Source organism: Pelodiscus sinensis, chromosome 3, assembly GCF_052426305.1.
Source record: "Pelodiscus sinensis isolate ZL-2025 chromosome 3, ASM5242630v1, whole genome shotgun sequence".
NCBI lineage: Eukaryota > Metazoa > Chordata > Testudines > Trionychidae > Pelodiscus > Pelodiscus sinensis.
Window position 1 is genome coordinate 177875883 of NC_143054.1, and position 13310 is coordinate 177889192.

Genomic DNA, 13310 nt, shown 5'->3' on the forward strand with positions numbered 1-13310 from the left:
TCAGACATCTATTAAGTTAGCCCATTATATTCATGCAATATACAATTTAGTAATCTGGCCAATATACAGTACTCCTAAATTATTATGGGACTGCTACAACTCCGCTGTTAGTAATCTGGCCAATATACAGTACTCCTAAATTATTATGGGACTGCTACAACCCAGCAGCACCCATGGTAGGCGAGAGTCTTGCATTTTATCATGAAATGAGTCAGGATCGCAGTCATGCTCAGCACTTTTGGAAGAGGATTCAGAGTCAGAATTGACTATTGATAAAGGTATAACTTGGCGCCTACCCTAAACTCAGAGTTCCAGCCTTCACTCCTTAGTTATTTGGACCCAACTGTTTTCCCAGTTTCACCTTGCCAACACTGTCTTCCTTCAGTTGGATCACACTGGTATAAATGAGAGGAATTGGCCCTTTATCTAGATTTCCCCCCCCCCCCCTCCCAAGACTATAAACTAGAGCACAAAGAGATAATAGAGCATCAGCTTTTAATGTATCTATGGAATCTTAGCTAATAAAGTTGTGACACCTCCCCCTTTTTAAGAGCCACACATAGGAAAGTGTTGAGTGCATCTTGAAAGGGACCGAGCACCCTTAATTCTGTAGGAATTGAGGATACTTGCATCAGGAGTTACTGCAGTTGTGCCAATTTTCAGGCAATCTGATAATTGCAGCTGGCCTGTAGTAGGCTACACTGCCTCTTTAGAAGAGCCAGAACATGGGATTGTAAGCCCAAAAGTTGCCTGAAACACTTGTGCATGGATGCAATAGCTCCTGCTTGTTCTTAGCCTTTCTCCTCCTTTGTTCTAGTCTTGACCCCAGTGCTGTGCCTTGCCTTGCCTTGCTCCTGGTGACCCAGTTCTTACCCTCTGCTTCAGTTCCTGACTTTGGGTCTGACCCTTGGCTCTAACATCTGTCCTCTGACTCCTGCTCCAACCACTAGCCATGACCACCCATGTGACTCGTACTCAGCACCTTTTCACTTTCAGGCATTTGATGTCATTGCAGAAATGAGACCCCTATGCAATGAGAATCCATCCTTGAGGTTTTTTTTTAAGTAACCAAGATCTTCTAACCCATTCCATATCTCCTATCCATTGGATAGTCACTACTTACAGAATTAATTTATCTTTCTCTGAATTAGTCTTCCATTCACTGTTTAATCTGAGACTAACACTGGTTTGTCCTGCTCTCTTTTTTTTTTCTTTAAGTGAAGTTGCAGAAGATCCTAATCCTTTCTTCTCACTCGAGATAATCTTAGACTATCGAGTGACCTTTGGGATTTAAACTAGTAACAGATCTCCTGAGCTGCTTATGATGATGAGAAAATAATTATATCATCATTCGCTTGATATTCAGATGGTCTTTTCAGGGAAAGTCTTTGATGTTAGTGGCTCTGTCACTCTCTTGTTTTGTTTAACGCCAGAATCTCCTGCCTTGAGAGCTTTTCACATTTAACTCAATTCAAGTTAGTTCCTTGTAAGTTCTGTTTAATGTTTAAAATTTATTTCACTCTTGGCAATAACTTTTATCTAATAGGATCACCCTGTGAATTCATTTCCTCATTTATTCCTTTTTGTTTTGACTTAAAAATGTGTGCCTGTCTTGTCACCCTAGCAGCTTATACAGTAAAACATTAATGAATCCTACACTATACATAACAAAGTGGGAACTCTTCTCTCAACTTCTGCGTGTCAAATTAAATTGATATTCCCATTTAACCCATTTCCCTCTCAAAAGAGACGTCTCAGAAAAGAAACCCAACTGAAGTGCTATGAGAACAAAATCTTGTCTGAAATACCTTGGGAATTAATTAAGAAATGTATAGGGCCATTTGCAGATAAGTAGTTGTGAGTAACTGAGAATAGGGTCTTTCCATGAAAAACTTACTCATGGCCAGATCATCTACCAAATTTTTTCAGGCCTCCATTCCAACCCAGAGGAAGTCAACCCAATCCTCCTGTGGGAAAATGCAGTTATAAGGGAGAAATTAAGTTCTTCCTTTTTTTCTAAACCAAGTTTGATCTTAAACCTTTTTCTCAAGTAAATAATGTTTCTGAAGATATAAAGCTTCCATTTGCTAGAATATGTAGGTGTGGCCACCATAATTTTTTTCTTAAACCATTACATTTTGTGGATTGTAGAAACCATTGCAGCATGGCTCAGTAGCAAAAGGTCTAATGGTGCTGATTCAAAGTGAAAGATGCATTAACGATCCTTAGAGCATGTAGTATGTGCTTTGTATTAAGTAATGTGAGATTTAATCAAGGCTTTTTTTTTATGATTTTGTTAGAGACTTAATATTCATGTTATCTAAAAACTAGTGGGCCAAATTTTATACTCAGCAACACTCAAAATCTGACTGACTTCAGAATTTGGCTTTGTGTGTTAACGCTAATCCAAAGCAGGTCAAAAAATGACTAGGAAATTTAAATAAGCACATTCAGTAACAAGCCTTAATAATGTCTTGAAAGGCAATAAAGGGGGGCTGCTAGCACACACACATTCATAACAGATATTACATACGTGCTGCAAAAAATGATAAAATGTTAGTTTTCTTTAAAAGTACGTATTTGTTGTTTTTTAAATAGACATAGGAAGAATCGTGAGGCAGCCAGTGAGCTTCTGATGAGGTTGAAAGACAACAGAGATCTTCAGAAGTTTCTTCAGGACTGCCAGGAGGTATGTTGTCACTTGACTGTAATCTGTAAGGACCTCAACCTGCAGTGTAATGAGTATCTCAACTTGTGTTTAGTGGGAGCTGAGGTCTCTCAGAATTTCACAGGATCAGGCCTTAAATGCACATTTGGTTGGTATATATCAAGACAATCCAGACACCTGAGAGTGAGGGTAATGCCTTCTGTTCTGTTATTGGGGTGCTACATCGTAGTCTCTGTTCTTGTCCATCAGATTAAGGTAAAGAGAGGTTAAAAAGTTGCTAACCTTGAAGCAGTGGTTAAGTTTAGTCATGCAATATGGAATGGATTAGCACTGGGTTTCTGTACTGAGAATTGTTTCACCTGTCTATTGTGTGTCCTGAAATATGGCTTACCCTCTGTTCTTTTTTCTAATCTCTTGTAGCTGCCAAGCCACATGGGTAACAAATACGGGCAGAGTAGGAATACAATAGATAGTTTTTCTGTGATTAGTTTCTTGGCCTTTTGGCTAAGATTAAGTGTTTTAGCTGATTGTTTGTTTATTATAATTGGAAAGTATTTCAGCAATTCTGGACAGAAATGTTTTAAGATTTCCTATAGTGAGATATGTACCATTTGTACTGCAGGTAATATTTAAAGTTGGAAATAATCTTTTTCTTAATGTGGAATTAGTCTAGTGATTATCAGGTTATTTCATAAATCACTGACAATATACATTAAAATTAACTGTGCAAACCTGAGACCATCAATGAGGTGGTTGAGTATAAATAGCTGTGTTTTTTAAATTTTCAAACTTCAGTTTTGTCAGCTATACCACTCAAACACATAATGCCGAACACAGCCACTAAAATGGCATTGTACAATAACAAAATTGGTAATTCTATTGGAAAAACCTATAAAATATCATTCATAACCTGCGCAGATGATGTTTATCAAAAGCAGTGCAATTACATTTATGCAAGTCCAGAGTGGAGTGGCATTTGCTTTATATAGCCATGAATTTGGCTCAAATAGTATTACCCCATTAATAAAAACTACACATTTGCAAAAATTCTGCTGGAACTGGCAGTTTGTTCTCCCTCCCACAGAGTGTTGTTAATAACAAAGATCCAGCTGGTTCTCTGGTCTTTGTGTGACTGTTAATGTGCTCTTTAGATTCTAAACCTACTCCTGGCCAGTAGGAATTTGGATTTTACATTAGAATTCAGCCTATTAGAACGTGAGTAATGAAAAGATGCAAGGAGCCAAGTACAGTTGCAAGTTCTGTGCTCACTGGAATGCAATGACCACTCCATCTGAGCTCCCCTAGAGCACAAGCCATCCCTGAAGGCTGGATAGGAGACAGAGCTATTCCTCCCTCTCACCTTGCACACCCTTCTTCAATGAATGGAGTCTGTCAGGGTCAGAGAAGACAACACAGTACAGGAATAGTTCAGCTTTTACACACCATATCCCATGCTCCTGAGGTTTGTGTCGTCCTGAAATACACTGCCTTACAAAGCCTTCAGTGAAGTGATGCTGCTTTACATTGTTCACAACATTGGGGCTAAGAATGGGTTAGGAGACCTGATCTGATCCCTAGTCCTCTGCTTTTATCTCCCAGTATCCCCAATTGATCCCTTATCTTCTGTGCACACTCCCATTTACAGACGGATCCTATTCCATCACTGCCAACAATAACCTAAGAAAGTTCTTAAGAAAGCATTTTCTGATCTGATTTCTCTTTAGCCAGAGTAAAAGAAGGTTTTGCCTGGATTGCACGTTAGACATGTTCCATCTGTTCATTCACTGCCAGCAGGCTTGCTCATACGTTTCAGATGTTTATGAACCTTGCACTTCCAGATAAGCTTTGGCAATTTGCACATTTATAGTGTCTGGGAAGTGTAAGCAAAATGATTTTATTTCCCAGGGTGCTTTGGCTTCCTAAGGATCAATGGTGGAAACTTCTATGAGACACACGTGCTATCGGTGTCTCATAACATTTGACTAGACATATATCAGCTATATGTCTAGTATCCAGCTCCAATTGCTATTAAGGACCAAATCCCGGTTTCACTGAAGCCAATGACAAAACTCCCATTGATCTCAGTGGGACACAGTTTTAGCCTTGCTGGACTACATACAACTCCCCCCCCCCCCCTCCCCCCCCCCCCCGAGACATTATTTCTGAAAATGAACTGCCACTGAACCATCTTGTTCATCTCTGCTGGTTTCAAAGGCAAACTTAATGCTGATGCCTAAAAATCCTTGTTGGAGCTCCTTTGTGATGTCAGAAGAGGTAGACAGGGAACTGGAAGTCGGAAGTCAGAAATCTGACTGGCACTGGCTGTATGACACTTCACTTTGACATGCCTCAGTTTATCCCATCTGTAAAGCACAGATAACAGTAGCTTCCTCTGTGAAGCACTTCAAGATGGGGTTAATATTACCATGGAGAGAAAACAGACAAACAGGAGGCAAGCAGGGTAATTACAAGACCTGTAATACACCTCTCTCTTCTCAGGAAATGTATGTGTATAATCACTAATTTAGAGTTGGGTCCAAATAACTAAGGAGTGAAGACTGGAACTCTGAGTTATTTAGGCACCTGAGTTATACCTTTATTAATAGTCAACCTGACTCTGAATCCTCTTCCAAAAGTGCTGAGCATGACTGCGATCCTGACTCCTTTCATGATAAAATGCAAGACTCTCCCCTACCATGGCGTAGTGGAGTTGTAGCTGTCCCATAATAATTTAGGAGTACTGTATATTGGCCAGATTACTAAACTGTATATTGCATGACTATAATTTACTTCTTAATGTGAACTCTGACTGTTAAACCTCCAGCGTCCATATGTTACCTGCAAGTATTCTTGTTAGAACTGTAATCCCCCCCAAGACCAGTAATATCAGTGTTAAGATGAGCCTTGTTTTTTAGTTCGATTCAATACAAAGATCAGATGAGGATTTTTACAGTGATTTACTCTTTAATGCCCTTTTAAAACTGTTGACTTGTAAATGGTGGCTGTTACCCAAAAACTCAGAAGTGGTGTTCTGGCAAATTTTACTGGTTTATTCCATTACCCTAACCTATCTGTAGGGTGGTACATATTGCAGAAGTAGCCTTGTTAGTAACAAAGCTTAGGTTCGTTGACATGTTTTCCTTTAGGGTGGTGGCTCTAAAACTGCATCTTCCCACAAGTTTTTGCAAGTGTTCTGTGCTGTAGTTCTTCATAATTTATTTTACATGTATCATTGAGACCACTCAGATGTGAGCTTCAACAGAGGAAAGGGAGGTGGGTGGGGGTGGGTGGGTGTGGCTGGGTGGGTGGGTGGGGGTGTGTTTTAAGTGCTAGCAGCAAGAATTGTTTTTGTTGTTTATGTCTACCTCTGCTATTGTCAAACAGGATATTTTTAAAAATATACTTGTCCCCTTCAATTTTGATATAAAAATTCTCATTGTTGATATACCAGGAAAATCAAAGCAAAAGGTAGTAGTGAACTGATTTATATGAAAGGGTATGGAATGTTGGTTTTGTTTGAATTACAGGAATTAGTTTAATGAATATTTGGAAATGGCATTTTAAAAATAAAAGAAATAGCTTTTGAGTATTGAAGAACCTAGTGAAAATTAGGCAGAGGAACAACTCTAATTGAGACCAATGTAAATAAATTGTGTATAAATATTCATATATGAGTGACATAGACCTAATGTGAAGTTCCCACAAAAACTTCTTTGTAAAATGCGGCTTTGATATGGGTCTAGGGATAAAATTTCTGATTCAATGCAGATTTACTAATGTAGATCTCCGCAGTTGTGTAAAGTCATATTGAAGTCAGTGGAATTCCACATAGGTGAAAAGTCCACATTACGATATCCTAATGCAGGTCAGGGGTGTAAGAATCATTAAGACTGTGTTGGTAGCATGTGGGTCAGACGTTTGCCACAGAGAAATAGAGGAAAAATACTGTCAATGTTACTAATAACTAGAACACTTGTGCCAGACTCCAATCCCATTGAACTCAGGGGGAGCTTTGTAGTTGACTTCAGTGGAGAGAAGGTTGGGCCCTTTATTGCTGTATGGAGGAATGTCATCTGTAGTAGTGTCAATAATATATTTGATGGTCACTTTTAATACCCTATGTTAAAATGCTTGAGATGTTGAATCTTCATGAAAGGGACTTGGAGGGGGGATGTAAACTGGCAAGGAAGATGGTGAGGCTCTCCTGTAAAGGACGTTTAGAAGGGGCCAGAATTCATCTTCTGTTCCACCTTCTGTTTATCTTTGTGGATGGAGCAATCTATATACATTCAAGAAAGAGGAGCAGCCATGCAAGTTTTCATACATTGCCCTGAAATTGTACTTCTGTCTGTCTCTGTGTGGTATCTATATGGTGCTAACAAACATAATATAGAAGTGCCAAACACATTATTAAGATAAGCACAAAGGTGAACTTCCACTCCTGAACCACAAGTATGCCCGCTGGAGGGGCTAGGTGAGCTCAGTATTCATAACTTTTGAATGTTTGGTCTTGTTTCTAACACTGCCAAAAGACAAGCAGGCCAATTAGTTAAGGGCCCAATTAAAGCCCAGCTGATAAGAGTTGTACAATATTTGGTTGTTTGGTAATCAGCATAGCCAAAGATGGGCTTGATCAATGTTTTTTATTATATATATATATATATAATTGTGTATCTGCCACAGTTTCCCCATGTCTCAATCAAGTACAGTCTGAAAGACAGAAGAGTTATGATCTGCTACAAGTATTAGGCGCATTGGGATAGAGCCACAGCTCATTAGAATCAAAGGTAGTCTATCAAGTTCTGGCTTTAGAGTAGGCATATATATGTAGAATACATGTGTTTGGTTATTTGTATATTGTGGATGTTTACATTGAATAGAGATGGCCTCAGGCCAGAATCCTGGCTTCAAACAACTCCCAGATTTTGGGAATGGGCCAGCCTAAAACCTGCTTCTGAATACCCTCAAATTTTCTACCCATCTCTGATTTCTTGCTGTAGACAATTTTAAGAAGTCTCAAAAAGTCATGTTCTTTTCTCTATTTTTTCAGCTGTCACTCTGGATCAATGAAAAGATGCTTACAGCCCAGGATATGTCTTATGACGAAGCAAGGAATCTGCACAGTAAGTGGCTAAAACACCAGGCGTTTATGGCAGAACTTGCAAGCAACAAAGAATGGCTGGAGAAAATTGAAAAGGTAAATTTAAAAACATTTTATAGACTTTCTCTCTTTTGAAATTATGGTGGTCTTCAGAGAAATGCCTGAGCATGTGACTTTTCATCAACAGATGATACCCTTATTGTCTTTGAGTCATCTGTTCAGTTAGACCAAACAACTTACCAATGCTGACCAAGTAGAGTTGTGAAAAGCAAGCCTGTCCAGTTTTATCTATATGTAGCCTTCTTTGTCTGTTTCATCCTCTGTTTAATCCTGTCCATTCTGTTCTAGTTCTCCTCAATCTAATCTATTTGATATTTTCTGTCAGTTATAAGATATCCAGGTTTTTATAGTTCATGAACCAGTCAGCCTGCCAGTTCAGTCTAATTGGCTAAATCTGTCTGTCTTGTGATGATGTAAGGAGGAAGACACAAGTTGATTTTCAGATCCCAGGGTTGGAAAGTACAGAACCTGATTTATAAACTGTACACAGTTACTGTGCAGATCATAGAAAGAAAATAACGATATAACCTTATGGTGTCATTCTGCCTGTCACTATTGTTAGTGTAAAATCACAGTTCTAATCAGAAAACAAGCCCAATGTGGGATGTTAAAGCTCAGTCTGTTTCACAAACAATTAACATCTCCATCAAGCTAGATCAAGTGATTTTAATGGCTTTAATGTGCTGCACTCTTTTTTTCTGCTTTCTTGTTTAAAGAAGGCATGCTGGAACATTAAGAAATTCTCATCTTTATCTTTGACAGTGGGTTTTTGTTCACTGTAAGTTAGCATAATTGCTTGTTTCCTTCCCCATTTGGCACTCTGTATCCCATTAGTGGCTTTTCTGTGCTTTGCAAACAGTGATAGTTTTCATTGGGATAACTGAAATAAGGTTCTCACCAACAGCAGTACCTTTTTAGCAATGCTTGTGTGTTTCCATCTTCTGCTCCTAAAAGCCAGATTGCAACAAAGGATAAAATACCTGCACCAAAGTTGTATGTTAAAACACAGTTGCAGAACATTGTGTTCTTATCGGATTTGTTTTGTATTAAATGTGCAGTGTGATGTATGGAGATCATCATTACAATGTTTGTTCTGTTTTGAGAGAAGTTACCAATTCTAGGGATATAAGCATACTTTTAAATAGACAATATGTCTCTCAAACTGGAGAACATTTTTTCTAATGAAGTATTTTTTTTTTAAATCCAAGCATTCTCTGGTGTTTTCCTTAGTTATAGGGTGGCTGCTTCCCTACCTGCTGTTGTTCTCATTGGAAGGAGAACTAGTATATAAGAGAGGGTAGGCATTTAACATCTTAAAGCTGGTGATTTAGGAGGGAGCCTGGGGAGGTGAGGTATAGTTAGAGTCTCCTTGCCCCTACAAAGTTGCCTGACAACACCCATTCTGTGCATCTTGATAACACATCCATACTGCACTGTATTCCTTCTGCCATCATTACCCTTGGTCTCCCAGTTCCCCCATAGGAAGTATTTCACAGTATCATGAACATCCTGCACAAGTTATGGCAGGCTTGTTTTGCAATAAGTTGCTGCACTTTGTCCCACACGTTTGTGGATGAGCACGTCCCATAGAACCTCAAATGAAAAGGGCGTAAATGAAGGAGAAGAGCTAAATATGCAGCCAGCACTTTCCACTCTTCCAGACTTTGGCTACATCTACATTGCAGCGCTATTTTGGGATACCTAAGGTATCTGATATCCCTGTAAACTTCATTCCATGAGGCGTAAGGGACATTTCGGAATAGCAGTTTATTTTGAAATAAGGGCTGCGTAGATAGCGCCAGATTTCTAAATAAGCAATTTCAAAATTAACTCAAAATAAGCTCCACAATTTGCGTAGCTCAAATTGCATAGCTTATTTCGAGGTACAGTATAGACGCACCCCTTGTGTAGAGGAACTTTGCTCTTTTTGGAAGTGGAGGGACCCTGGAGCTGGAAAGAACAACTGAGGTGTAATTTTGATAGAAATGTGTAGGTAAAGCCGCCAAAGAATAAGAAATCCTGACATCTGCTGAAGAGACTAATTTAATAAACAGACCTTTAGTGCTCTTGCCTAACAACATGTCACTGTTTCCTATGTGCTTTTCAGGAAGGGATGCAGCTCGTTGCAGAGAAACCAGAGACTGAAACTGTAGTGAAAGAAAAGCTGACAGGTCTGCATCAAATGTGGGAGGAGCTCGAATCTACTACCCAAACCAAGGCTCAGCGACTCTTTGATGCAAATAAGGCTGAGCTTTTCACCCAGAGTTGTGCTGATTTGGATAAATGGCTGAACAGCTTGGAATGTCAGATACAGTCTGATGACTATGGAAAAGATCTCACCAGTGTCAACATCCTCTTAAAAAAACAACAGGTAAACTAACTGAGCCATGAGTCTAGAATAGAGTAGATAGAAGAGCACTTGCAAGCATATAAGTATACAAAGGAACAGATAAAGGACCCTTTCAGTTTAGATTAAGACTTAATTTGTCCCTTCTTCTTTTAAGGGAAAGCAGCAGTCATTAAATACCCTATCTTCTCATCATTCAGACCACAACTAGAGTTTGGAGAATATCAACACTGCAGCAGTTGATTGTCCAGCATTTGATTTAGCTCGTCCAGTAAAGACCCGCTAAATGGGACACTGAGAGCGCCCCCAGTGGCGTAGGAACTCCTACTCCTCATGAGGAGTAGGGGAAGTCAACGGGAGGGTTCCTCCTGTTGACCTTTCGCTGTGAAGATGGCACTGATGCTCAGCTTAAGGTTCATCAACGCCAGCTACATTTTTTTTTTTTTTTTTTTAATGTAGCTGGAATTGCATACCTTAAGCTGATCTTTGGCTGTTGTGTAGACATGGTCTCAGTGCAAGCTGTCCTCTTCCTCCCTAGTTTTTCCTCTCCTGTTGATGATTTCCTTCTTTGGGGGATCCTTCAGTGATTGACTGCCCTCCACAGCCCACTAGTGAGTGGCTCCCTGATTCCCAGAAATTACAGCAGTGGCTGAAGTGATGCTGCATCTGCTGTTGCATTAAACAGTTTTGGAGTAGTTAAGTTGTGAGCAACTAGTAAAACAGCAAGAACTGGGAAGCAGATGCACTGCTGGAAGCAGGCACAATTCCCTTGTCTTCAGTGATGCTGAGTCCAGCAATTCAGCAGTGAATCTACTTCCGTGCACCTCTTTCCCTGGGTCAAAACAGGAGAAATGTACTGGTACTGCCTCCCAAGAAATGACTCCAGTCTACTTCCTGTCCTGTAGCCTCAGAACTTGCCAGCATCATTATTAATATGGTGAATTCCTAGTTACTGTAATTCATCCTTTCTTCTTTCCCAGGATTTATGATGCTAATGATATTTTTTTTAATCTTACAAACTGCATATATATGAGTGCCCAGTTTTTTCAAGTTCTCTTGGCACTTCCCCCCACTTAGATGCTTGAGAACCAAATGGATGTTCGTAAGAAGGAGATAGAGGAATTGCAAAGCCAGGCCCAGGCATTAAGTCAGGAGGGCAAGAGTCCTGATGAGGTAGATGGGAAACGCCTTATAGTACAGAAGAAATTTTTGGAGCTACTGGAACCTTTGACTGAAAGGAAGACAAATCTGCTGGCCTCCAAAGAGGTCCACCAGTTCAACCGGGATGTGGAGGATGAAATTGTGAGTACAAATCATTGTCCAGGTGCTGAAAATGTTCAGCCCTATCAAGGGCACTTATCTGAATTAATATTTCACTAGCACGTTAAACCATTATGTTCCCCAAGGCATCATTCTCAGCCTTGGGCTCTTCTATCAATATCATGGATTGCTATGTTTCATGGTTGTTTTTTTTTTTTGTAATTTCTCTTTCAGCTGTGGGTTGGAGAGAGGATGCCTATAGCAACATCTGTTGATCATGGGCATAACCTCCAGACAGTACAACTACTAATAAAGAAAAATCAGGTAAATAGCTGCTGTTAGAACTGTTCATTAATAGTGCCACGTATCTTCTGGGGAAAATGTTTGAGGCTCTACTTGGATTGAGTGTGTTTGCAGTAAAAGCTTAGGGCTAAATTATGGATGCTGTAGTGCACATGCACTGGAGACTGAGAACTCAGGGAGCCTTTTCCTGCAGTGTACTCATGCAGGGGGCAGCCATAGTTTGTCCACACTGTGCCTGCTACCCGTCTACCTTAGGCAGCACCCCTGCCTGGGATCCTCCTTTTGCAAGAATTTGTTCAGCTACTATTTCTAATTAATGTGTTGCTTTCCCATGTAGACACTTCAGAAGGAAATCCAAGGACACCAGCCTCGTATCGATGATATTTTTGAGAGGAGCCAAAACGTCATTACGGAGAGCAGCCTTAATGCTGAAGCACTTCAGCAGAGACTTGCAGACTTGCAACAGCTGTGGAGTCTCCTAATTGAGGAGACGGAGAAACGCCATAAGCGCCTGGAAGAGTCTCACAAAGCACAGCAGTACTACTTTGATGCTGCAGAGGCTGAGGCATGGATGAGCGAGCAGGAACTGTATATGATGTCAGAAGAGAAAGCCAAGGTGAATAGCTTCAGTGAAACAGGTTTGGTTTTTACTATTAGAGTAGAAGGTGACATAGTTCAACAAACAAACAAACTCTAATTACCTAGAGGATAATAAGAAATAGCCAACATGGATTTGTCAAGAATGTATCACGCCAAACCAGCCCGAGTTCTTTCTTTGACAAGGTTACTAGCCTAGTGGATGGGAAAGAGGGGAGAAGCTGTAGACATGCAGCATCTTGATTTTTAGACAGGCTTTTGACATAGTCTAAATGAAATTATTATAAAGTGGCTGCATAAGTGGTCAACAATGGTTTGCTGTCAAACCGGGAAGATCTCATAGGGGTCTGTCTTGGGTCCATTACTATTCAATATTTTCATTAACAGCTTCGACAATGGAGTGGAGAGTATGCTTCTAAAACTTACAGTGGCACCAAGTTGGAAGGGGTTGCAAGCACTTGGGAGACCAGGATTAGAATTCAAAATGAACTTGACAATTGGAGAACTGGTCTGAAATCAACAAGATGAAATTCAGTATAGACAAGTGCAAAATCCTTCACTTAGGAAGGAAAAATCAAGTGCCCAACTAAAAAATAGGGAATGACTGGCTAGCGTAATATTGCTGAAAAGGATCTGGGATTACAATCAGTAAGACATTGTTCCCTGGTAAGCTGTGCACTTGGATGACCACTTGAGAGATTCACATGCTGTCCAGCTGATTAGCAGAGCACCCACAGCTGGCAGCTTGTGTATCTATTGGTTGTGCACATCAACACGTGTCTCAGTGCATCTAACAAAATATATTCTGCACGTACATGGAAAAACTGGAGGGAACATTGCTTCTACAGTAGATCTTAGACGGAATGAGTCAACGGGATTATGCGGTTGTGGAAAAGTCTAGTATCAGAGCTAGGGGTATATTAACTAGAATGATGGATGTCAGCTATAGGAGATAATAGTGTCCAGTTCTGGGT

The 13310-nt window shown here is 40.0% G+C and overlaps 1 protein-coding gene across 5 annotated transcripts in view; it reads left to right on the top strand.

The window, feature by feature from the left end:
- The window catches only part of SPTBN1 (spectrin beta, non-erythrocytic 1), a 211532-nt gene that overhangs the window by 168727 nt on the left and 29495 nt on the right, over window positions 1–13310 (top strand). For all 5 annotated transcript variants that reach the window (XM_075925482.2, XM_075925484.2, XM_006122116.4 and 2 more), the window contains 6 exons: window positions 2599–2689; window positions 7719–7865; window positions 9937–10200; window positions 11254–11478; window positions 11671–11760; window positions 12077–12355. In XM_075925482.2, the coding sequence (XP_075781597.1) occupies window positions 2599–2689; window positions 7719–7865; window positions 9937–10200; window positions 11254–11478; window positions 11671–11760; window positions 12077–12355 (1096 nt within the window). The remainder of the gene's footprint in view (window positions 1–2598; window positions 2690–7718; window positions 7866–9936; window positions 10201–11253; window positions 11479–11670; window positions 11761–12076; window positions 12356–13310) is intronic.